This window comes from Chiloscyllium plagiosum, chromosome 32, assembly GCF_004010195.1.
Source record: "Chiloscyllium plagiosum isolate BGI_BamShark_2017 chromosome 32, ASM401019v2, whole genome shotgun sequence".
Lineage (NCBI taxonomy): Eukaryota > Metazoa > Chordata > Chondrichthyes > Orectolobiformes > Hemiscylliidae > Chiloscyllium > Chiloscyllium plagiosum.
Genome location: NC_057741.1, coordinates 43,769,537 through 43,796,599, shown reverse-complemented (window position 1 = coordinate 43,796,599; position 27,063 = coordinate 43,769,537). Strand labels below are relative to the sequence as shown.

Below are 27,063 nucleotides of genomic sequence, written 5' to 3'. Positions count from 1 at the left end.
CTCCACACCGGCCCAGCCCGGCCAAAGAGACAGGGCGCGGGGCCTGAGCCCTGGATCCTACTTCTCCTCCGTAACTCAGTCAATGCGGCGTTCGCGTTTCGCACCTACCTCGGTAAGCGGCTCAGGGAGGCCGCCGTTAGGGTCCCTCAGGCTGGGCCGGGCTCGGCGAGGCTCTGGGCCCAGTCTCAGGAGCGAGCGAAAAGCGGACCGCGGAGGGTGAGTGTGTGTGCACGTGACCTGGTTGTGCGCTCAGACTGCTGGCCGCCATCTTGGGTAAGGAGTTAATAACTTTCATTTATACAGCGCCGTTAATGTGATTGGAACCTGTCCCGAAGCACCTCAGCCAGCTGCAACATAAGGTGTAATAGCAGAAGGCAAAAGTAAGTTCTGTTGCAATGTTCGTTGACAGCATGGCTAACCTCATCCTGACCTCAGCTCCATTTCGCCACCTGACCCCATAATTCTGAATTGTCTATTCCAGTTCTGGGGTTGGGAATTACAAAGATACATGAACATCCACAAACCTCAAGAGAACACATTTTATCTTGCAATTCTATTCTACTTATTGAAGTGGGAATCTGCCATTTCTTGCCAAATCATTTAATCTATCCATAATCCCTCTATAGATTGTCTGTGCTCCTCATAATTTGCATCTTTTTTCTGTGTTTGTTTCAGAAGCAATTTTTGATTAAAGTACATTCTGTCCTTTCACACATTAAGATAAGTATGTGAATATTTGAGGTTCTACTCATGATCATGTGGATCCACACTAGTTTCACAACCTGAAAATGAACCATTTCTCCTGACTCTCTTCCTGCTAGCTACCAATATACTTGAGTTATCCAAAAGGAAGAGAAGCAAAGTGGTTTAGGTTGTGAATTCCAAAGACACCAGTGGTGGACTAATAGTAATTGGGAGTGCCTAAGAAGTTCAAATTAAATGACTACATAGATCTTGATGAGTTGATGAGATTGCAGAGATAGAACAGGGCATTGATGCCCACATCATTACACATGTGGAAGCAGACTATCTGAATCATTACATATATATGGCAGGGATGCTAACTTGCAGTGTGTCATAACCTTATTCAATCAAAATCCTGAAATGTTCAATGTAAGAATATTGTGTGACTGTTACTAAAGAACAACAGTGGATTGAGGAAAAAAAATCCATCAATGTTTTCTCATTACACCTCAGTATGGATAACATATATGCAGCATTACTTGCTTGTAAGCCTCTTTGAAAAGGGGAATCACCATTTGTGTGTCATTGTATTTAAATAATATTGTGCGCCTTTTACAAGTAGGTGTGCCTAAGTCATTGTAGTATCTTGATGTCACAGTCTCAGTTGTATGATTCTATATTTTGAAGGTATGTTGTGAAAATGGCTGCCCAAGTTGTGGCAGCATTTCCAACACCCACCAGGTTTTTTTTAGATTAGATTACTTAGTGTGGAAACAGGCCCTTCGGCCCACCAAGTCCACACCGACCCGCCGAAGCGCAACCCACCCAGACTCATTCTCCTACATTTACCCCTTCACCTAACACTATGGGCAATTTAGCATGGTCAATTCACCTAACCTGCACATTTTTGGATTGTGGGAGGAAACTGGAGCACCTGGAGGAAACCCACACAGACACTGGGAGAATGTGCAAACTCCACATAGAGAGTCGCCTGAGGTGGGAATTGAACCCAGGTCTCTGGCGCTTTGAGGCAGCAGTGCTAACCACTGTGCCACCGTGCCGCCCACCGTGTTGAAGTTGCAGCCAAGACATTGAAAGCATAAGGTGAAACCAATCATTAATAGGATGGCCATGATGTTTATTTGTGTAGCATTGTCAAAACCTGAACTTAATCTTTTTATAATCTGATTTTGAGGGTGGCGACCCAGTCATTTGGGTTAAATATGGACACTAAATGTTTGCCATCTATAGAAAAAGGAAAAAAAATCTGTTCCTTTCATCATGTTAAGACATCCCAATATGTAAATACGTTAATATGTTTCAAATATGCTGAAAGATTCCTAGCCTCTGACCCACTTGTGTAGCTGCAGTATTTATGTGGCTAATTCTGCTCCGTTTCTTGTCAATAGAATGGAGTGGAGAGGAGAAGAGGGAAACATAGAACAACAATAGTGGTATGGGAATTGTTAGTAAGGGGAGTAGGCAGGTGCTTCTGCAGCTGCAGACTTGATTCCAAGGTGGTATTTTGCCTACTGGGTGCTAGAGTTGAGGATATCCATGAATTGTGAAAAGGTGGAGATCATGGTCTATCTGGGCCCAACGACATGAGATGAAAGAGAAATTAGGTCCTGTAAAGGTGATTTTTAGGGAGCTAAATAGAGAAAATTGAAAAACAGGACTTCCAAGATAGTGACCTCAGATCATTCCTGGTGCCATTCATTAATGAGAATAAGAATAGAAGGATCGAACAGCTGAATGTGTGGCTAGATAGATGAATGATAAGGTTTTGGATCCATTTCTTGGGAAGATTGTTAATGCAAGGAGCCTGAGGAACAAGAATTGTAAGCTGAGGGTAGGGATAAGAAGAGATGTGGATAGAGGAGATACAGGGTGTTGAAATATTGAAGAATTCGGTAATTAATTATAGCATTGTGGAAGTATGATGTGTTGGAAGAATCACCCAATAGGTAATGCAATAACACAAAAGTGGTAACTACGCCATTGAATGTCTGCTATAACCCACCCCATTCCCCCCAAAAAATTGTCATGGAGAGACAGAGGATCAAATACATAATCCAAATTTCAGAGAAGTATTTCTCCACCTTATATTCCATCGGCCAGTTGCTGCCCACTCGGTCAACCTGTCCATATCTGTTTGCAGCTTCTTTGGCCATTCCCACAGCTTTCTTTCTCGCTCAATGGGGTCTTATCAGTGAGTGTAGAACTGTACAGTACAGAAAAGCGCCCTTCAGCCCACGATGTTGTGCCAAATTAAACTAATTCTTTCTTGCCTGTTCTTGGTCCGTATCCCTCCATTTCCTTGCATATTCATGTGCTTATCTAAAAATCTCTTAAATGATCCTATTATGTCTGGCTCCACCACCACCCCTGGCAGCACGTTCCACACTCTTACCACTTTCTGTGTTTTTTTTAAAAGTGCACCACACATCTCCTTTGAATATTCCCTCTCTCACCTTAAATGCATGCCCCTTAGTTTTAGACATTTCAACTTTGGGAAAAAGATTCTGACCATTAACCCTGTTTATGCTTCTCATAATTTTATTGACTTCTGTCAAGTCTTCACCTCAGCCTCTGCTGCTGCAGAGAAAACAACCTGAGTTTTTCTATCCTCTCTTTTTATAGTTCATAATATCTAATTCTGGTAAACCTCTTCAGCACTTTGTCCAAAGCTTCCACATTCTTTCTGTAATGTGACAACCAGAATTGAACACAGTACTCTAATGTGGCCTAATCCAAGGTCTTATAAAGCTGCAACATGACATCCTGATTCTGTGTACTCAGTTCCCTGACCAATAAAGACAAGCATGCCAAAAGCCTTCTTTACCTCTCTATCCACTTCTGTGGCCATTTTCAGGGGGCAACTCCATCTGCCTTTTTTTCCAGCCATATCTGCAACTGATCTATATCCCTCTGTATCCTTTGACAACCTCCTATAGTATCCACAGTTCCACCGATCTTTGTATCATCTGTGAACTTACTAACCCACCCATCTACATTTTCATCCAAGTCATTTATACATATCACAAACAACAGAGGTCCCAGTATGGATCCCTGCAGAACACCACTGGTCACAGACGTCCAGTCTGAAAACCTTCCACCACTCCCTCTGCTTTCTATGGGCAAGCTATTTCTGAATCCAGACCGCAAAGTCACCGTGGATCCAATGCACCTTAATCTTCTGGATGATCCTACCTTGAGGGACCTTGTCGAAAGCCTTAGTAAAATCCGTGCAGACAACATCCACAGCTCTACCTTCGCCAATCACCTTCGTCGCCTCCTCGAAAAATTCAATCAAGTTAGTAAAACATGACCTGCCCTGCACAAAGTCAGGCTGACTGTCCCCGATCAGGTCTTGCTTTTCCAAATGCACATAAATTCTGTCCCAATAGCTTCCCAACCATTGATGTGAAACTCACCAGTCTGTAGTTTCCTGGATTATTTCTATTTTCTTTCTCGAATAGAGGAACAATGTTAGTTAATCGCCAGTCCTCTCAGACTTCTCCAGTGGCTAATGAGAATACAAAGATCTTGGTGAAGGCCCTAGCAATCATCTATCTTGTCTCTCTCAATAACCTGGAGTAGATAGCAACAGGCCCTGGGGACTTATCCACCTTAATGCTCTTCAGGCATTAAGGTGAACTTGGAGACATTACACTTGGTCCCTTATCAAATCATTGATATTGATTGTAAAAAGCTATGGCTTTCATAGTTCTCTTTCTGGCACCCCCACTGGTACCAGCTTACCAAGCTGGAATTGACCCTTTTTCCTGTCCACCAGCCAATCCTCTATGCTCCAGGACATAGCAAATACTATTACACTCAGTATGCAGTCTGATTTAACATACAATTATAAAATACAGTCAGAGAACTGCCACCAAGATTGGGGGGGGGGGGAAGTATAACAGAAAAGGCAGTAAATATAGGGGATATTACCCAGATATGAACTGAGATAGTATTAGTGTGCCAGGTAAGGGGAGAATAACTTTTTAAATTGTGTCCAGGCAAACATTTTTAGCCAGTGTATAACCCAACAAGGGAGGTGGCTGTTCTAAATCTAATCTTTGGAAATGAGCCTGGATAAGTGGAAGGCATATCAGGGGAGCATTTTGGATTTATTAAGGAAAGTAGTGTTTGACAAATTTGATTGAAATTTTTTGATTTTATAACCAAGTATTGTTGAGCATAATGTATTTGATGTGGTCCACATGGACTTCAGTAAGGTTTTAAATAAGATTTGTTATGGCAGACTAGCCATGCATCCAAGGCAAATTGGCATGTTGAATCCAAAACTGGCTGAGAGGCAGGAAGCAGAGAGTAATTGTAAAGGGATGTTTTTGCTATGAGAAATCTGTTTCCAATGGAGTTCTACAAGGGTCAATGCTAGGGCCTTGCTGATTGTGATGGTATGATCAAGAAGTTTGCAGATGACATGAAAGTTGAGTGTGGTAAATAGGGAGGAGCATGGTGATAAACTGCACAAAAATATTAAAGCATTGGTTGGAGAAACATTGAAAATAGGAGCAAGAGTAGGCCATTGATTCTTTGAATATGATCATGGCTGGTCATGCAACTCAGTACCTGTTCCAGCCTTCACCACATACCTTTAAATCTATTTTAACCAGAATAACCGTATCTAACTCCTTCTTAAAAACATTGAGTTTTAGCCTCAACTAATTCCTATGGCACAGAATTCCACAAGCTCACCCCTCTCTGGGTAAAAAGGTTTCTCCTAATCTCTGGCCTCAAGGCCTACCTTATATCCTTAAACTGTAACTCCTGGTTCTGGACTCCCCAGTCATTGGGAACTCCTCCTGTGTTTACCTTGCTTAGTCTTGTTAGAATTCTGTAGGTTTCTCGAGATCCCCTGCCTCCCAATTCTTCCAAAATCTAGTGAATACAGTCGACCGATCCGATCCTTCATGAATCAGACCTGCCATCCCAGGACAGAGTCTGGTAAACCCCAGGATGCATAACAGTGGCAATATAGTTCACAGCAGGAAAGTGTGAGGTAGTGTACTTTGGGCAGGATAACAAGGTAAGGGGTTACACTATGAATGGTAAGACAGAGGAAAGTGCTGAAGATCAGGGGCATATTATGCACATCCCTAGACCCCTGAAAGTAGAGGGGCAGGTAGTTGATGATTTTATTTATTGTCACATGTCACTGTAAAATGCAGTGAAGGGTTTTGTATAGTGTTGTCACTTTCCGACGCCATCTTAAAACACAGAAAAATAAACCAAAATATAGACTTTAAAGGCAGAAAAATGAAGAAATAAAGACGTGTCCAACTTTATAGTCTGTCTGAAGTGCTCTGTAACGGGCTTGGTGGCCAGGCACGAGTTCTCTTTGCCACGCTGCCACCACTGGAACGAAAATCTCCGTTTTTCAGTGCTATCTCTCTTCTGCTGACACCATCATCACTATGGGTCCTTGCTGGACCTTGCCAATGAAAATGCCACTGGTGTAGTTGGGTACTACACTGGCCCAAACTAGACTTCACTGCCATGAGTCTGCTTCAGGCCCACCTCACAGGTGTAGCTGCTGCTAATGTGGCCAGGTATCATACTAGGCCCAAGCTTCCCTATGCTGCCACCTTCATGAATCTGTTGTGGAAGCAGATGCTACCAGGAACCCAAATTTGCTTCCGCACACCAGGCATGAGTCAGTGCTAGGACCGCCTTGATGATGCAGAAGTTGCTGGGCACTCAAATTCACCACTGCTACCACAAGTCCATGCTGCTGGGCCCACTCGCTGCAACTGAGCTCTTAACCAACAGGGAAATTAAAATAAAATGAGCTACAGGGAGAGGCTGAATAGGCTGGGGCTGTTTTCCCTGGAGCGTCGGAGGCTGAGGGGTGACCTTATAGAGGTTTACAAAATTATGAGGGGTATGGATAGGATAAATAGACAAAGTCTTTTCCCTGGGATCAGGGAGTCCAGAACTAGAGGGCATAGGATTAGGGTGAGAGGGGAAAGATATAAAATAGACCTAAGGGGCAACTTTTTCACGCAGAGGGTGGTACATATGTGGAATGAGCTGCCAGAGGATGTGGTGGAGGCTTGTAACATTTAAGAGGCATTTGGATGGGTGTATGAATAGGAAGGGTTTGGAGGGATATGGGCTGGGTGCTGGCAGGTGGGACTAGATTGGGTTGGGATATCTGGTCGGCATGGACAGGTTGGACAGGTTGCTGTACATCTCGAAGAAGGAAAAAATGAGAGACGAGAGAAAATAAAATAAAATTGGACGGTGTTGACAAGCACTGCGCTTGGAAGCCCTACTCCACCACCACCTTACTGAAAGATGATTTAAAAGGAATTTGGGATACTTTGCTTCATTGATAGATGTATAGAATACAACAGCAAGATTATACTGGAACTATCTCAAATGCTGTTTAGGAAACAACTGAAGTACTGTGTGCTACTCTAGTCACCACGTTATAGGAAGAATGTAATTGCAGTGGAAAGGTTGCAAAGGAGATTTACTATCTAGGCTGGAAGGTTTGTGAGATGAGGAAAGATTGGATAGGCTGGGTTCATTTCCTTGGAGCTGTGAAGGTTAGGTGGAGACCTGATAGAGGTGTATAAATATATAAGGTGATGGGAAGGCACTTTTCCATTAGTACAGGAGTCAATAACAAGGAGGCATAGATTTAAGGTAAGAGATAGAAGACTAAGAGAGTTGAGATATATTTTCACCCAGAGGTGGAATACCAAGAGCTGGAAAATTGGATTATTACAGCCAGATCTTTGCAGACACAATGGGATGAATGGCCTTCTTCTGTGCTGTAAACATCTTTGAGTTTGTGAAAGGATTCATAGCATGAACGCATTTAAAAAAAACACTCAGGAGAGATGTTTGAAACTCAATGCCTGAAATGGTGGGAGAGGGAGAAACTGTCATTGTATTTTAAAACCGACTCGGGTAAATACTTTATATGCTGTAACGCACAAGGTATGGACCAAGAGCTGGAAAGGGGATTATGTTCAATAGCTATTTTCCAAATGCCAAAGACTGAATGGCCTTTCCTGTGCTTTTTTTTTAAAGTCACTTTGGGGATTTTAACTGTTAAAGCTGGCATGTAAATACAAATGATTGTTATTTGTTGCAATGTTATGTTGAAAATTATAGCAAGTTGGATGAGCAATGAATATTGGACTTGCCAGTGATGCCTATATCTGAAAAATAAAGAATTAAACTGCCTTTTGTGTGTGTTTTGCTTCCTAGATTATAAGTAGTGGTAAATATCCAAAGATGCAGTTATGAAATATGTTTTGTTGTACTATATATATTTCAGGTATTTTCCAATACATTTGATACATGTGATTAAAATATGTCACCATAGTCAACGACCAAGGCTATTTAGCAATTTCTACTGGACAATATCAGCCAAAGAAACCATGGATTGTCTCTTATCTGGTTGCATATGATGAGGGCTTTGGTGAGATTTGTGACAGAATTGGATGAGAAGTCCGGTGAAGCCTGCCCTTAATGTTGGGGCTTCGAATGTTCCTTTTTATGATTTTGATAAATGTGGTGAATTCCTCAGTGGGCATCAGGGAATTGTCAATTAAGGGTCGTTATAGCTTGTTAAATATTTACCGCTCAACTCACCATATTAATATGATCTTGCTATCTTATGAAACATGCCAACCAAGCGAAGTTGTGGAATCTCATCATGGCAATCAGGGTGGGTATCTGGCAATTTCAGCTCCTGTTTGTTCCAAAGGACCAACATGTTGGATACAGGGAAGCAACATCTCATGACACTGTCCATTGGCATCATCCACATGTACCCTACATCCACAGATATTGGCATCATCATGGACCACTAACGTAAGGTTGACCGCCAATACAAGTCCAGAGGTTTGATTGACAGTGTCCAATCAGTGGTTCAGCGCCATCAGTCGGTTCCAAATGTTTGGTAACCCACCACTCATTCTGACTCTGCCCTATTGTGAACTTCTTACACCTGAAATGAAAGGAAGGCTTTAAGGGAGATGAAAGTCAGTGGCATTGCTATTAACTTCAGTGCAGGTGGGGAGATGTGCTGACTGATCAAGTATATAGGAAATGAACAGTTAGTGCTTTAGGAGAGGTTGGACTCAGATATACAGCACAGAAACAGACCCTTCGGCCCAACTCATCCATGCTGATTCATATCCTAAAGAAATCTAGTTCCATTTGCCAGCATTTGGCCCATATCACTCTAAACCCTTCTTATTCAGAGACCCATCCAGATGCCTTTTAAATGCTGTAATTGTACTAGCCTTCACCACGTCCTCTGGCAGTTCATTCCCTACAGGCTATACTCTCTGCATGAAATGATTGCCCCTTAGGTTCCTTTTTAAATCTTCCCCCTCTCACCTTAAACCTATGCTTTCTTGTTTTGGATACCTCAACCCTGGAGAAAATCTTGTCTGTTAACCCTATCCATGCACCTCATGATTTGGTAAACCTCTACGGTCACCCCTCAGCCTCCGGCACTCCAGTAAACCTGTTGGACTATAACCTGGTGTAGTCTGCCTTTGACTTTGACCAGACTGGCAAGGTTTGGTGCCATGGCCTCTACTGCTGTTCCTGGGCGAAGAGGATGTCCTGTATTTGCATCACCATCTCCAGCAGGACTCTTCTTCCTGTGAAGCTGACTGCCAATTTTGTCATAAGCAGGCAAATGTCAGGGACTGTGCAGGGCACAAATTCACTGAGGTTCCTTAGACAGCACATTCCAAATCCAAGACAAATAACCTAGAGAAGGATAAGGGCAGCAGTTATATGGGAACACCATTACTTGCAAGTTTGTCTCCAATCCACTACTACCCAAATATATTGCTATTCCTTCACGGTTGCTGGGTCAGAATCCTCAAACTCCTTCCCTGGCTGCATTGTGGGCCTACCTACAGCAAATGGGCTGTAGGCATCAGGATAGCAGCTCATCACCACCTACTTAAGAGCAAATAGGAATGAATGAATAATGCTGGCTGAGTCAGCAATGCTGACGTTCTGCTGTAGGCTGGCAGGGTTTGTCCAAGGCTTGTCCTCAATGTGTTTTCAAAGGTGGCGCAAGAGGAAAGAAGTGCATTTGGGAAGAAACCTCAACTGGGCCATGTGATGAGAATCTCTGTGAAGAATTCAATACAATTCATACTCATCCAAAAATAAGATTTAGCCTCGTTTTTTTTATTCAGCTTGGAAAAAAAAATGAAGTGGTTTAATGGATATATTAATTATAAATTTCTCTATTTTAGAAATGGACAACATGAACATGTTGAGGATGTAGGTTTGCTGACTGAACTGGAAGGTTCGTTGTCAGAAGTTTTGTCACCATCCTAGGTAAAATCTTCATTGAGCCTCCGAAAGAAGCACTAGTGGTGTAGCCTGCTTTCGATTTTTATGTTTGGGTTTTCTTAGGTTGGTGATGTCATCTCCTGTGGTCATCACCATAGGAAATGATGTCACCACAGGAGATGACATCACCAACTCAAGGAAACACAAACATAAAAATTGAAAGCGGGCTACACCACCAGTGCTTCATTTGGAGGCTCAATGAAGATTTTACCTAGTATGGTGACAAAAGTTTTAAAACTAACCTTCCAACTCAGCAAGCAAACCTACATCCAGAACTTCAACCTGAGCTACAAATCTTCTCAAAACTCATTAACATGTTGAATTTCATTCGAGTGTCACATCAATCAAAGATAATTGTGGAAAGTAAAAGCTCAGAGTAGGGTACAACATAATGACAAAGAAAAATGATTGACTGGCTAACAGGGGGCATAGACTAGGAATAAATGGATTGTTTTCAGGCTAGCAAGATGTCACAAATGGTGTCCCATAGGGTTGGTGCTGGGGCCTCAACTCTTTACAATTCATATAAATTATTTGAATGAAGAAATCAAAGGTATGCCTGCCAAATTTGTTGATGACTGAAAGATAGACACAAAAGTAAGTTCTGAAGAAAACATAAAGAGGCTACAAATGGGTTAAGTGCGTGGGCAAATGGATTATAATGTGGAGAATTGTGAACAACACAAAAATGGGTATCATCTAAATAGTGAGAAATTTCAAAGCTGTGAAATACAGAGAGATTTGGGTGTTTCAGTGCATTATTGAAAAACAAAATAGGAACAAGAGTAGGCCCTTCAAACATGCTCCATCATTCAATGTGATCACTGTTATGGACCAGGTCAGACCCCTCCAAAACATTTCAAGAAGGTAGCCTCGACCCTACTTTTGCCAGTTGTTTTAACATAGAACATTACAGCGCAGTACAGACTTTTCGGCCCCCGATTGTTCTGCAGGTCAGTGCAACAATCTGAAGCCTATATATCCTACGCTATTCCATTTTCATCCAGATGTTTATCCAATGACTATTTGATTGCCCTTAAAGTTGGTGAGTCTATTACTGTTTCAGGCAGGATGTTCCATGCCCCTACTAGTCTGAGTAAAGAAACTACCTCTGACATCTGTCCTGTGTCTGTCACACCCTCAATTTAAAGCTATGTCTCCTCGTGCTAGCCATCATCTGAGGGTGAACAGGGAGAGCCTTTTTCCTATCTAAACCTCTGATTATCTTTTGTCTCAATTAAGTTACTTCTCAACATTCTTCTCTGTAATGAAATCAGCATTAGTTCCCTCAGCCTTTCCTCATAATACCTTCCCTCCATACCAGACAACCTCCTAGTAAGTCTTCTCTGAACCCTTTCCAAAGCTTCCACATCCATCCTATAATGCAGTGACAAGAACTGTATGCAATACTCCAAATGCGGCTGCACCAGTGTTTTATAAAGCTTCAACATGACGTTGTGACTCCAAAACTCCATTCCTTTACCAATAAAAGGTAACACACCGTATGCCTTTTTAACAACACTACCAACCTGGATGGCAACTTTCAGGGATCTATTTACATGTACACAGAGATCTCGCTGCTCATCTACACTGCCAAGAATTTCACCATTAGCCCAGTACGCTGCATTCCTGTTACTTCTTCCAAAGTGAATCACCTCACACTTTTCCTCATTAAACTCTACTTGCCATCTCTCAGCCCAGCTCCACAGCTTCTCTATGCCCCACTGTAACCTGCAACTTGCTTCAGCACTGTCCACAACTCTACTGACCTTCGTGTCATCTGCAAATTTACTAACCCATCCTTCTACGCCCTCATCCAGGTCTTTTATAAAAATGACAAACAGCAGTAGACCCAAAACAGATCCCTGTGGTACACCACTAGTAATTGAACTCCAGGATGAACATTTCCCATCAACCATCACCCTCTGTCTTCTTTCAGCTAGTCAATTTCAGATTAAAACTGCTAAATCACTCTCATTCCCATGCCTCTGTATTTTGTGCAATAACCAACCATAGGGAACCTTATCAAATGCCTTACTGAAATGCATATACAGCACATCAACAGCTTTACCCTCATCCACCGGTTTGGTCACCTTCTCAAAGAACTCTAAAGCTTGTGAGGCACAACCTACCCATCGCAAAACCGTGTTGACTATCTCTAATCATCATATTCCTTTCTAGATGGGTTTTAAGCCGGTGTAAAGTGGATATTCTAGGAGAAATGCTACTGAGCAAACCACTTAGTTTTAAACAAAACAGAATTCACTTACAAGATTGCTGAATGAAACACAAACCACTGAAAACAGAATACCGAATAACTTCTCTGAAAGCAAACAAATCATCCCAACTTAATGATGCTGTTCTAAATAGTTGCAACAAACCCCAGAAATGCCCCTATTCATATACCTATCCAGATGCCTTTTAAATGTTGCAATCGTATTAGCCTCCACCACTCCATCTGGCAGCTCATTCCATACACATACCACGCTCTGCATGAAAAAGTTGCCCCTTAGGTATCTTTTATATCTTTCCCCTCTCACTCTAAACTTATGCCCCCTAGTTCTGCACTTCCCCACCCCAGGGAAAAGACTTTGTCAATTTATCCTATCCATGCCCCTCATGATCTAAAAGGGAAGGTAAAAGATAGGTTAGAAGAAGGAGTTGTAAATTGTAGTTAGTTAATTATTCTTTGTTTATACTTTAAGAAATAAAGTTGTTAATTTTTATTCTAACTAGTTCTTGGCCTTTTGCATTTTAATATAATAGCTTTCAGGGATACATTCGGATTCTTTTTCTGTGTATGCCTTTTGATAGAATTGTTTTAAATTTTCATCTTTCTGCTGTAACTCAGTTAATGTATCTGAGCTAAAGACGTCTACTGTGTCATCTATCTGTTCCTGGCTTGTCTCAACTATCTGATCAAACAGGATCTCTGCTAATTCTACTTCAACTTTCTTACCTGTACTCTTTTTGGTCTCTCCTGTATCAGGTGGTGACGTTGTGAACTCGTTACCACACAGTCAGGAAAATCCCAGGCTATGTGTCCTGCAATAGTTCAGTTGCCTGAGTTTCCACTGGCTTTTCAACCAGAGTAGGTAGCTATATCATTAGCAAGGACAAATTGTATTCCTGGTGCTGATTGTTTGTTCAGTACTCCTACTTTTCTCTGGACACTGTAACCTAACTTTTCATAATTGAGTGCTTCTTGTCTCACTGTGAATTCCCATTACTAGTATGTTTTCTGGCAATAGTCCTTCAGAGGTACATATCTCCTCAGCTTTCAGCATCACAGATTGAGAGGATCCTGAGTCTCTTAATATTGTAACCTCTTTACCTGCTGCTCCTGGCCTATGTGAATAAACCTTACCTTGTCATGTATGTGGTTTAAGAAGATCTGACACTTCCTCCTTAACCAACTTCCGACCAGCTTGTACATTCTGGTGCAGCTTTCTAGCCTCCACTGTGCTTTCTGTTACCACTTCAACAGAATTGACTGGCTTATCCTGTTTTCCTACATCTGGCTTCCCAGTGTTTTCCCTAACCCACATGATTTAATTTGGCCTATTTTATTGTAATGTAAACACTAGAGCTGCTTAACTTCTCTGTCCCCTTCAAGGATTTCCTTTTTATCCTGTGCTAAGTTAGCCTTATGATCTTCACTGAGATCTACCTTTCCATTTCTAGGTGAGGTTTTCTCTTTTTCCCCAATTTCTATCCCTCACAATTGAATTTTATTCTGGAAGCCAAACTTTGCTTTATGGACCAACTCGTAATCATCAGCCATTTCAGCTGCTAATCTTGCCGTTTTAACTCTGCTCTTCCACATGAGTTCTCACTACTTCAGGATGTGAATTTTTGAACTCCAAAATAATTGTCTCTCTAAGAGCATCATAGGTTTACTCTATTTTTAATGCCCTTATCCACCTATCAAAATTACTTTGTTTGGTTCTTTCAAACTCAATGTAGGTTTGACCAGGGTCCTCCTTAGATTCCTGAAATGTTGTCTCTAGGCTTCTGGCACAAGCTGATATGCACTTAAGATGGCTTTCTTCACCTCCTCAAATGTCCAAGATACCACCTCTGATAATAATGCAAATACCTCACTAGTTCTACCTATAAGCTTTGTTTGGATCAACAAAACCCACATGGTCCCTGCCCACCACATTTGTTTAGCCACTTTTTAAATGAGACGAAAAAGGCTTCCACATCCTTCTCATCAAATTTAGACAATGCTTGAATATATTTTTTAACAGTTTCTCACCACGCCTTTGGCTACCATGGGTTTGCTCATCCCCACTCTCTTCCTCACCTAAGCTTACCTTCAACCTTCATCTCCATCCTTTTAAGCTGACTTTCCTGTCTAAGTGCCAATTTCTGAAATTCACATTCTTTCTCTTTCTTCCTTTCCTTCCTCTCTTTTCCCTCTCCCTCTCCCCATCTTTCTCTCTTTTTCCTTTTGTTTTTAATTGTAATTCAAAGTGTTTCATTTCTGTTGCCCTTGCCTTGTCTTTCGCCTCGAACTCAAGCTGCCTAATTTTCAATTGAATTTTAGCCATTTCTAAAGATTCTGATGGGCTTTCCAGCAAATTTAAATGCTGAACTATTGCTGTAATTATATCTCCTTAACTCACAGAAGGAGGCAGCTCCAACTCTAGCTTGTCTGCTAATTCCTACAGCTTGGCCTTTAATTACATTTTGCAAAATGGCCAAAGTCACTTCATCCTACCCCAGAAAACTCGGTGACTGAAAGAGCCGTTGCACTGTTTAAACTAAACAAATTCAACACCCAGAACAAAAGACACCAACACCTACTATTCACTGCCTTCAAGTTCAACAGTCTTAATCCCAATTTAAAACTATAGAACATCCTCTGCGTGCTCCGGTTTCCTCCCACAGTCCAAAGATGTGCAGGTCAGGTGAATTGGCCAGTCTAAATTGTCCATAGTGTTAGGTGCATTAGTCAGGGGTGAATGTAGGGGAATGGGTCTGGGCGGGTTGCTCTTCGGAGGGGCGGTGTGGCCAAAGGGCCGAAGGACCTGTTTCCACACTGTAGAGAATCTAACCTAAAAAAACATCCTGCAAAGAGCCCCCAATCTGTTATGGACCAGGCCAGACCCCTCAAAACATTTCAAGAAGGTGGCCCAGACCCTAACTTTGCGAGTTGTTTTTAAGCCGGTGTAAAGTGGATATTTCAGGAGAAATGCCGCTGGTCAAACCACTTAGTTTCAAACAAAACAATTTCTTTACAAGATTGCCGAATGCAGCACAAACAACAGAATACAGAATAACTTAACCTCTCCAAAAACCCAACAGATGATCCCAACTTAATGACGCTGTTCCAACTACAAGCAACAATCCCCATAAACAACCCTTGGCACAAAAGGTAAAATCAAACACAGGGTCTTACAGGATAGATGTCAGAAAGAGAGTACCAGCCTCGACCTACTTCTTTGGGTCCAACAGCTTCAAAACACTACTGCTAAAAACCAAACCAAACTGGAGAAAGCTGAGCTGGGAGAACTGGCCGCTCCCCTTTATTGTAAAAGTGTTTTTTTTTATCTTGAAAGCCCTCCACCTGAGGCAGTATCCGTTAACTATGATCAAATTGGCTCTGAAACACATTAACCCCAGACTTTTCGGAGTGTGTGTTGTTTACGACCTTTCTGGAAAAAAACCACGAAGGACAACATAAACTTGTTAAAAGAGCAGCTTTGTTACATCATGGCTGATCATTCAACTCAATACCCTGTTCCTGCTATAGAAACATGGGAAAGGCTGGTGTGCAAATATAACAAGTAATTAGGTAAAATAATAGAATGGTATCATTTATTGCGAGGGAAATTCAAGTCAAGCATTTATATTTGAGCTGAGGGGTGACCTTATAGAGGTTTACAAAATTATGAGGGGCATGGATAGGGTAAATCGGCAAAGTCTTTTCCCTGGGGTCGGGGAGTCCAGAACTAGAGGGCATAGGTTTAGGGTGAGGGGGGAAAGATATAAAAGAGACCTAAGGGTCAACCTTTTCACGCAGAGGGTGGTACGTGTATGGAATGAGCTGCCAGAGGAAGTGGTGGAGGCTGGTACAATTGCAACATTTAAGAGGCATTTGGATGGGTATATGAATAGGAAGGGTTTGGAGGGATAATGGGCTGGGTGCTGGCAGGTGGGACTAGATTGGATTGGGATATCTGGACGGGTTGGACTGAAAGGTCTGTTTCCACGCTGTACATCTCTATGACACTGATGAGACTACATCATGAGTACTATGGATCTCTGTTGAACCTACAAGATTCTTCGGGGACTTGACAAGGTGCGGAAAAGTTGTTTTCCCCTTATGGAAGAATCTAGGATCAGAAGGTATAATCTCAGAATAAGTGTTAAGGCAGAGATAAGGAGGAATTTCTTCTCTCAAAGGGCAGTCAGTCTGGAATTCTTTATTACAGAGGGCTGTCAAGGCAGAGATAGAGAGATTTTTACAATCGGTAAAGAAATGAAGGACTGTCTTAAAAGTGCAGGAGAGTGGAGTTGAGGATTATCAGATTAGCCATGGTCTCATTGAATTGAACAGCAGACTCAATGGACTGAATGGCCTACTTGTGCTCCTACACCTTATGGAATGGGCAGATGTTATGAGGAATGGCTGGTCAGGTAATACCTGTGGGAATTTAGAAGAATATTAGGTGACTTTCTTGAGAAGTAAGCAAGAAGATTGATGAGGGCAGTGCAGTAGTTATTGCTTACGTGGACTTTACTAAAGCCTTTGACAAGGTAGATTTATTAGTAAAGTTAGATCACATGAGATTCATAGTGAGCTTTTCAATTGGTACAAAATTGGCTTAACGGTAGGAGACACAAAGTGATGGTGGAGGTTGTTTTTCAGACAGGAGGCCTGTGACCAGCTGTGTTCCATATGGATAGGTGCTGCGTCTACTTTTGTTTGTTATTTATGTAAATAATTTAGATGAGAATAAAGAAGACTTGGGTTAGTAAGTTTGTAGATGACACCAAGATATAATGGACAGTAAAAAATGTTATCTAAAATTACAAAGACATTGATCAATTGGGTCAATGGGCTGAACAGTGGTAGGTGGAGTTCAATTTGGATAAATGTAATATATTGCATCTTGGTAAAACAAACAAGGGCAGAACTTTATAGTATTAAAAGTAGGGCCTTGGGTAATGTTGTAAAACAGAGACCTAGGGTTTCAGGTACATAATTCTTTGAAATTTGCATCATACGTAGACAGGGTGGTTAAGGTATTTAGTATGCTTGCTTTCATTGCTGCCCCTTCCTTTTGAGTCAGGAGTTAGGACATATGTTGAGGTTGTACAGGATGTTGGTAAGGCCTCTTCTGGAATACTATATCCAGTTCTGGTCATCCTATTTTAGGAAGGATATTGTTAAACTGGAGAGGGTTTAGAAGGGATTTACCAGGATGTTGCCAGAAATGGAGAGTTTTGAGTTATAAGGAGAAATTGGATATGCTGAGGCTTTTTTCACTGGGTGGATGGGCCAAGGACACTATCCTAAGGAACTTGTGTAAGATTTGTGGACGGCACGGTGGCACAGTAGTTAGCACTGCTGCCTCACAGCGCCTGAGACCCAGGTTCAATTCCTGCCTCAGGCGACTGACTGTGTGGAGTTTGCACATTCTCCCCGTGTCTGCGTGGGTTTCCTCCGGGTGCTCCGGTTTCCTCCCACAATCCAAAGATGTGCAGGTCAGGTAAATTGGCCGTGCTAAATTGCCCGTAGTGTTAGCTAATGGGTAAATGTAGGGGTATGGGTAGGTTGCGCTTTGGCAGGTCGGTGTGGACTTGTTGGGCCGAAGGGCCTGTTTCCACACTGTAATGTAATCTAATTTCCTGGACCTGGATATGACTGACCTCCAGCAGCTATCTTCCTTTTGTGCCAGGTGTAACTCCCAACTATCTAATCTATCCACTCCACCCTCCTCCCCGACCTATCACCTTCTCCCTCTCCCTCACCTATCCCACCCCTTCCCATTTATCTGTCAGCCGCCCCCCCTCCAGCCAACCACCACCATCCCTGGCCCACAAGCCTTATTCCTGATGAAGGGCTTATGCCCAAAACATCGATTCTTCTTCTTCTTCTTCTTCTCCTCCTCGGATGCTGCAGGACCCACTGTGCTTTTCCAGCATCACACTTTTGATTCTGATCTTCAGCAGCTGCAGTCCTCACTTTCTCCCTGTAACTCTCAACTAACAGAGAGACCACCCTCCAATTCCCATTGACTCTAGTTTTGATAGGGACCTTGATGCTGTAGTTGGTCAAATGTGATGTCCAAGGCAGTCATTGTCACCTCACCTCCGAAAATTCAGCTCTTTTGTCCATGTTTGAACCAAAGCTGCAATGAGGTTAGGAGCTGAGTGGCCCTAACAGAACCCAAACTGGGCATTATTGAGATGGTTATTGCTGATGAAGCGCTGATTGATAACATTGTCAGTGACCCCTTCTATCACTTTATGGATGGTTAAGAAAACACTGATGGGGTGGGAATTGGCTGGGTTGTATTTGTCCTGCTTTTTGTGTCCAGGGCATACCAGGATAAATTTCCACATTGTTGCATAAATGCCAGTTTTGTAGTTATACTGGAACAGCTTGGTTGGAGTGTGGCAAGTTCTGGGGCTCAAATCATCAATATACTATTGCTAGAATGTTATCAGGGTCCAGAGCTTTTGCAATATCAAATGCCTCTAGCTGTTTCTAGATATCCCGTGGAATGAATGAGAATGGTTGAGGACTGGCATCTATGATGCAAGAGACATATGGAAGAGGCTAGGCTTGATCATCCACTCAAACACTTATGGCTGAAGATAATTGCAAGAGCTTCAATCTTGCCTTTTGTTCTGATCGTAGAACTATACACTACAGAAGGGCTCTTAAGCCCATTGAGTCTGCACCAACAACAATACCTCTAAATCTACAGTAGTCCCACACTACAGTATTCAACCCATAGATTTAAATGTTATGACATTTCAAGGGCATAGATTTAGGGTGAGAGGGGAAAGATATAAAAGAGACCTAAAGAGGCAACTTTTTTATACAGAGGGTGGTACATGTATGGAATGAGCTGCCAGAGGAAGTGGTAGAAGCTAGTACAATTGCAACATTTAAAAGGCATTTTGATGGGTATTTGAATAGGAAGGGCTTGGAAGGATATGGGCTAGGTGCTGGCAGGTGGGACTAGATTGGGTTGGGATATCTGGTTGGCGTGGACGAGTTGGACTGAAGGGTCTGTTTCAGTGCTGTCCATCTCTATGTCTCGGAGTGCTCATCCAAGTACTTTTTAAAATTTGTGGTTTCTACTCTCCCATGGAATGCATTCCGGACCTCCTGATACATTCTGGGTGAACATTATTTTCCTCAAATTGGCTCTTATCCTCCTGCCTTTCACCTGAAAATTGTGGCCTTTTGTAATAACCTTTCAACTGAAGAACAGCTGCTTTTTATGCACCATATCCAAGCTCCCCCTCGTCTTATATACCTGAATCAGGTCCCCTTTCAGTCTGCTCTAAGACCTTATCCAGTCTTTTATACCATATCTACTTCATTCAGACACTAAATGTATGTCATTGCATTTTGGTGCTTTATTAGTTTCAAGTACACCCTTTCATGTTAGCTATCAGCCATTTCTCATACTCTTGTTTTTTGTTGTTTGCTATAACTTTTTTTATTAAGCCTGATTCACCATTGTATTATCCATTTTGTATCATGCATAATTAACTTTAAAAAACTATTTTAAGGATTCTCAGCATTTTGTTTTTCTTTGTATAGAGAATATTATCAAAGCATTGGGCTTCATAAATAAAGGTATTGGGCACAAAATTAACAAAGTTATTCTAAATCTTTGTGACTTTATTTATCTATCTATCTCAAGTTGTGCTGCAACTAGGGTATTGCATCCCATTCTGGACAACACTGTTGCAAAGGATGTGAGAGTCCTTAAGGGGATGCAGAGGAGATTTACTGGGATCATTCCAGGACCAAGGGATTTAGCAACAAGGTTATGTTGGAAAAGCTGACTGTGAAGATTAAGGGGACAAGTGATAGAAATGTTCATAATTATGATGAAGTTGAGAGAGATAACTAACTTTCTGTGAGCTTGATGTGCAAGTGTTAGATTAGATTACAGTGTGGAAACAGGCCCTTCGGCCCAACAAGTCCACACCGACACGCCGAAGTGCAACCCACCCAGACCCCTACATTTACCCCTTACCTAACACTACGGGCAATTTAGCATGGCCAATTCACCTGACCCTGCACACCTTTGGAGTGTGGGAGGCACCCGGAGGAAACCCACGCAGACACGGGGAGAATGTGTAAACTCCATACAGTCACCTGAGGTGGGAATTGAACCCGGGTCTCTGGCGCTGTGAGGCAGCAGTGCTAACCACTGTGCCACCCAAGAGTCAGGGACAGGAAAAATGTGACAAGCATTCTTTTTATGTGGTAAGAACGATTTGAAACTGGCTGCCAGTGAGGATGGGAGATGTTTAAGTAGCCATTAGGGAAAGTAAAATGATATGGTCTCTTCCCATAGCTAATTATACTCCTGGCAATACAGAGCGGCTTTTGCGCGTGCGTGCTGATATTTTCCTGCACCAAAATGGTCGGTATGCAAGCGCACTGATGTTCAACCTGCACCAAGATGTATGTGCAGTGACGTTGATCTGCACTAAAATGGCGGGGGCGCAGGCGCAGGCGCGCTTGATAATGTCATGTGATGTTGATGTGGGTATCACGGGAGTTGGCTGCTGACCTTTTCACCCTACCTCCGGTGAAGGCGGCCACCATCAGCCGGGGCCTTGCCGCTGCCAGGGTCTATTCGAGCCCCCTCATCCCGGTCCGGGTGTGTCTTTATTGTAGCTAGCTGTGTCTTAGACCTGACCTGGGGCCGACTAGCTGTGACGGGGCCTGGCCTCGACCCCACGGCCCATTTGGACTTCCACCAGGTACTGGGGTTGGCGCGACTGCTGGGGCCTCAAGGCTGGATGGCGTTTGTAGATGCGGTATCTGGAGCCGCTGATTTGGGCTTTCAAGTGTTTCTGCGAATCCGCGATTTTGAGCCAAGAAATAGTTGTTGTAATTGAAAGTAAAACGTTGTGGATGTTGAAAATTTGACACAAACGCAGATAGTACCGGAGAAACTCGGGTCTGATAACATCTCGGGACAGATCCATCATTTTGAAGAACAGTAATATCGAATTCGAAACGTTAACTCTTGCTTTCTCTCTCCACAGATGTTGCCAGAACTACTGAGTTTCTCCAGTGTCTTGTGCTTTTTACTTGTTTAACTGTCCGGTTGAGTAACTCTCAATTGGGAAGCTGTTTCCAAGATATATTTGCTCCATGTCTGTTTATAGAGTCATAGGGCTGTACAGCATTGAAACAGACCCTTTGATCCAACTCGTCCATGTCAACCAGATAGACTAGTCTAGTCCAGTATTTGAGTATTCATCCATCCATCCAGATGCCTTTAAATGTTGTACCAGCCTCCACCTCTTCCTCTGGCAGCTCATTCCAGACATACACCACCCTCTCTGAAAAAGTTGCCCACTCACCTTAAACCTATGCCCCCTAGTTCTGGAGAAACTCCCACCCTGGGGAAAAGACCTTACCTATTTATCCAATCCTTGCCCTCATGATTTTATAAACTTTTATAAGATCACCTTTCAGCCTCTGACGCTCCAGGGAATATAGCCCCAGACTATTCAGACTGTCCTTGGAGATCAAATCTCTGGCCACATCCTCAGTGTTGTATGTAAATTGCAGTTACAATTGGGCAGTTAGGGCAAGCAATTGGATGTAATATTAAATCATTGGTTTGACTGAATGTACTGTCTTTCCTGTATACCATAGCTGCCTTGTTTTCACCAAATTTCTTAAACTGTTAGCTAGAAACTGGTAATTCCTCACATAGAGTGAAGATGAGATTTTGTGGATCACTAAGCACAAGCTGCTGAATCTCCCCTTTTTTTTGTGAATAGAGAAACACCGTGGAGTGCATTGTGTGGTTCAGATGTAAGATTTCTCTGTACCCTCTTCATTCCCATCTCATCCCAGTGTCCCATTGATATAGCATGTTTCCCATACCATTGCATTATCCGTGTTGCTGCTTAAGTCTACAGTCAAGGATATGAGACAACATTTCATTTTTCTTTAAAATGAAATAAGATATTCTGGAGTTGGGGGAATATTTAATGCTGCATCTTGATTCCTATTAACTGTTCAGATTTGTTTCATTTAGCAAAATGTTTCTACTATTGGGTGATCACTGAGCACTACTCCCCTACCAATGGGCAAAGGTGCAGTTGGCTCTACTTTGAGTGGTATCTGTCTAAATTTCGGGCTATAGTATGAATTTGGTATGCTGGCCGCATTATACTTATGGTTTGAGAAATTCTAGAATGTAAAGGTTTTGTCAGTATTTGGCCCGAGCTATATATGTGAATGATTGTCAGGGAATAATTTTCACCCAAACTCAGTTCTTTTTTCTGCATTGTCAGATCTGTTGTGTCCTGATGGATTCAAATGGTGTGATTTTCTTCTGTTTATTTTCCTGCAGATGGTGTATGTGTACATGTGAAGTTAAAAATAAAATATATTGAAGAAAGAATACTTCTCTCCTGAACTAATTGAAAGCCAGAGTTTCTTCAAAATGCCTGCAGTATCGAGTGATCTAAAGGAGTTGTATCTGTCTACATGCTTGGCTGACCTTAACAAGAAAGCAGAAGTGAAGCTTGAAACGAAAAGCACCAAAAAGTGAGGAAATACGAATCTGCTTCAATGTTTGTTTATTTTTAACTCTAAATATGTGATGAAGCTTGATTCAATAAACTTGCAAAATGGAATTGACTTAAATAATTGGAAGTAGAACACTTGCAGGGTTGTGGAAAAGCAAGTCCATTGAGACTAATTGCATAGCTTTTTAAGAGGCCAGTGTAAGTATGTTTGTTGGATTGCTCCTTCCTAATCATACAAGTCAGTGATGGGTTTGAAGCACAAGCTGTATTTTGTTAGAATTAAATCGCATTATGCATGAAAGTATCATGAAATCTGGAAGTTCATAACACAATCTAAATTGATTCACAAGAGGCTTTGGTTTGTGCAAATTGCCTCAGTTGGGTGACTAGAGCATAGTGCAATGTGAAGTGGGGCTAACGTCAAAAAGTATAACTTAATACAAATAAATTCCTGCAGTCTGTTTGCACTGCTGTTCCTTGTGCTGTATAGGAGCATCTCTTTCGCACTTTATGCTATGTGCTAAAAGTGCAGTTTAACAAGTGCTGAAGGCTAGCTGTCTAAAACATGACCTATGGTGGAGACAGTGAAGTTTGGATAATGGAATACCAGGAAAGGAGAGTATCAGGAAAAAAAATCAATATCTGGAATGTGCATTGGAAGAAATAAATACTTGGAACAAATTATAACAGAGGCTGAAGCGTAGCAATAGATAATTGGTTCAGGATGAAGATTTATGTTATTGCCAACCTATATACAATGTTGTATTGTACCATAATTTCAGAATACAGTAACGTAGATCCAATGTCCTGAAGCATCTAGTCCTATATTATTTAACAGTTCAAAATTGTTGAGGTCCTTCCCATTTTTCTGTAAACTTAATTGATCAGCTTCAACTCCATTACCTTTCAAGCTGGGATTTTGTTTTGGCAATTATTGACACCATACTCTGCCATTGCATTTTACTGGAATTCTAGTCAACAAATACTCAATCCCCACAAACTCATGAAACAAATTGGGTGATACGGAATATATATATGTGTATATATTGTGTATGAGCACACTTAAAATTGGGGCATGTCTGAGGTTGCTAAATTTACAAAATGGGAGGGTTGTGTTTTCACATGATCATTACAATGGAACTCTACCTCTTCTCCTTCTACAGTAATAGTTTAAGATTATTCACACCAAAATTAACACAGGAGGGAATCCATTGCAACTTCCTCTTAGAGTTTATGTCACTCATTCTTATTGATCATTCCAAACTGCAGTGTGGTTCCATAGCTAATTGTCGTGCTGTGATTCCTTGTTTAAGTCACTCTGTAGAATGTTGATGACTGTTCAACCCTGATAATGTCAAATTTAGCCTGTCTTGGTTTTCACTGGTGCATTTGTTAGCATTTGTCCCATTTCACTCTAAACTCTTCCTATTCATATACCTATCCAGATGCCTAGCCTCCACCACTTTGTCTGGCAATTCATTTCTTCCGCACCACCCTTTGTGTGAAAACGTTGCCCATTAGGTCCATTATAAATCTTCCCATCTCACCTTAAATCTCAGCCCTCTAGTTTTGGACTTCACTGCACTGGAGGAAAGTACCCTAGCTGTTCACCCTATCTATGTCCCTGATGATTTTATAAACTTCTCTAAGGTCATCCCTCTGCTTCCGATCTCGAGGGAAAATAGTCCCAGCCTATTCTGCTTCTCCCTGTAGCTCAAACCCTCCAACTCTGGCAACACCCTTGTAAATAATTTCTGAACCTTTTCAGGTTTCACGCCATTGCCTTAACCAACAAATCCTTGAGGGATTTGTTGATGCTTTACTATTAAATGGTGTCCTCTTAAAATTCTTTGTTTTGTCAACATTAAATTAACAAGAAAGATTGTTTGCAATGTTCAACTTATTGTAATTTATAATAGTTTTCTGTCCAAATCATTTTCTTTCATTTTCCAGCTATGTCACGAGTGCTTGTAAAATATTTAAGGCAGCAGAGGAATGTGGATTGGATAGAGATGAGGAGAAAGCCTATGTCCTTTACATGAAATACCTGACTGTGTACGATCTCATTCGGAAAAGGACCGATTTCAAACACCAACAGGTACTTGGTTATGTTTTCTGCAGGGCTGTGTAGCTTATATCATTATTTTATAGGTGCCATAGTTAATGTATCTACAAGCAGTATATCTGTTCCAGTAATTTATAGCTGACACTCTCACTCTTATTTTTTTTAATTAGACTAGTTCCTTTGGGAGTTTTTAGAAAACAGCCAAACGTAAACAACTGTACTCAAGGTTGCTTGATCTGGAACTTGTTATGCAATCTTTTTTTTCTTTTTGACCTTGACAATATATTTTATTGCCAAATCTTTGTCAAAAGAATTGTAGTTAACACTGTTAAAAATCGCACAACACCAGGTTATAGTCCAACAGGTATAATTGGAAGCACACTAGCTTTCGGAGCGACGCTCCTTCATCAGGTGATTGTGGAGGCCTCGATCGTAACACAGAATTTATAGCAAAAATTTGCAGTGTGATGTAACTGAAATTATACATTGAAGAATTGATTGTCTGTTAAGTCTTTCATCTATTAGAATACAGTGATAGTTTCACTTCTTTCATGTGTAAATCACAAAACCCTTTTTTTTACAGTTGCATTCTCGGGTTAGCTGTTAACAATGGTGATAGCGTGACAATAACACCTTCAACATATTGTCTCACTATCACCATTGTTAACAGCTAACCCGAGAATGCAACTTTTTTAAAAAAAGGGTTTTGTGATTTACACATGAAAGAAGTGAAACTATCACTGTATTCTAACAGGTGAAAGGCTTAACAGACAATCAATTCTTCAGTGTATAATTTCAGTTACATCACACTGCAAATTTTTGCTATAAATTCTGTGTTACGATCGAGGCCTCCACAATCACCTGATGAAGGAGCGTCGCTCCGAAAGCTAGTGTGCTTCCAATTAAACCTGTTGGACTATAACCTGGTGTTGTGATTTTTAACTTTTTACACCCCAGTCCAACACCGGCATCTCCAAATCGTAGTTAACACTGTTTTTGTTCTAGCTCTATCAAACTGCATGTTGCTTATCTATGACACACAAGCTGGGGCAGTTGGTCATGTCACTGATTTTAATAGTATAATCATGAGGTGGTCAATCTTTTGTACTCTGTCCACACGTACTGCAAAAATGTACAGCAATAAATTGAAGTTTGTCTTAAATTGGTTGGTGCATCTACAACTAGAACAAAACTTCAAAAATGCTGCGCTGGCTGGAGAGCGCTTTGGAGCTTTCCTTCATCCTCCTTGTCACAACCTAAACACTTCGTGCGAGGAATAATTTATTAGGGTTAATGTGCAGCCATAATAAGCAAAGATTGTTCAGCAAATGAATTGGATGATGAGTTAATCTAATATAAAAGGCAAATTACAACAGAATCTGAAATAAGAGCTCCAAGTGATGGGAAGTATTCAGGTCTGCCAGCTGTTGTGGAGAGAAGAAATAGCATTTTCAGTTTAGTATGACTCTTTAGAATGTTAAATCACTTAAATGTTTATTTTTTCTAGTGTTGGTTGAAGGATGAATTTGGTCAAGATGAGGATGAAATTTCTTTGAATTGTAAAACTTTTTTTTCATCTGAGCAGATCACATCGGATCTCTTTCAAAATGCACCCAAAAGATTCTCATTGATGTTTTAGTCGAGCTGATTTGAGAGTGTGGGCATCTGGTGAGAGTGCTACTTACTGAGCCAGGCTGACCTTTTGTTTAAGGTGACATGAGGGGAAAAAATGCTGGAACTCTGGTCTAGCGGCATCTGTGAAGAGAAGCATTTGACATTTCAGCTTGATGACCTTTCATTAGAATTGGAAAAAGATAGAACTGTAAGAATTTTTGTATCAGTAGAAAGTGGAGGGACATGAAGAGCAAATAGTTTGTGATGGGGTAGAGGGCAGGAGAGATGACATTACAAGATTTCATAATGCAACAGCCAACAAGAAAGCTAATGGGATAAAACAAAAAATTGCAGATACTGGAAATCTGAAAACAGAAATTGCTGGCGAAACTTAGCGGTCAGGTGACATCTATGGAGAGAGAAACAGTTAAAGTTTAGAGTCCAATATACGTCATAGAATCAGATCTACAGCGTGAAAACAGACCCTTCAGTCCAACTTGTTCATGTCAACCAGATACCATGGTCAACCATGTTTCCCTGTTCAAGAAAGGGAATAGGGAAAT

At 41.5% G+C, this 27,063-nt stretch overlaps 1 protein-coding gene across 3 annotated transcripts in view; it reads left to right on the top strand.

Annotated features, from left to right (window-relative positions):
* usp8 (ubiquitin specific peptidase 8) overlaps nucleotides 1-27,063 on the top strand; it is a 64,495-nt gene continuing 37,432 nt past the window's right edge. Inside the window, exons 1-3 of one of the 3 annotated variants that reach the window (XM_043674581.1) lie at nucleotides 1-273; nucleotides 22,644-22,840; nucleotides 24,775-24,919. In XM_043674581.1, coding sequence (XP_043530516.1) covers nucleotides 22,737-22,840; nucleotides 24,775-24,919 — 249 coding nt within the window. In that variant the 5' untranslated portion in view covers nucleotides 1-273; nucleotides 22,644-22,736. Of the gene's footprint in view, nucleotides 274-20,809; nucleotides 21,031-22,643; nucleotides 22,841-24,774; nucleotides 24,920-27,063 lie in introns of those variants that run through there. The other 2 variants (XM_043674579.1, XM_043674582.1) reach the window with 2 other exon arrangements.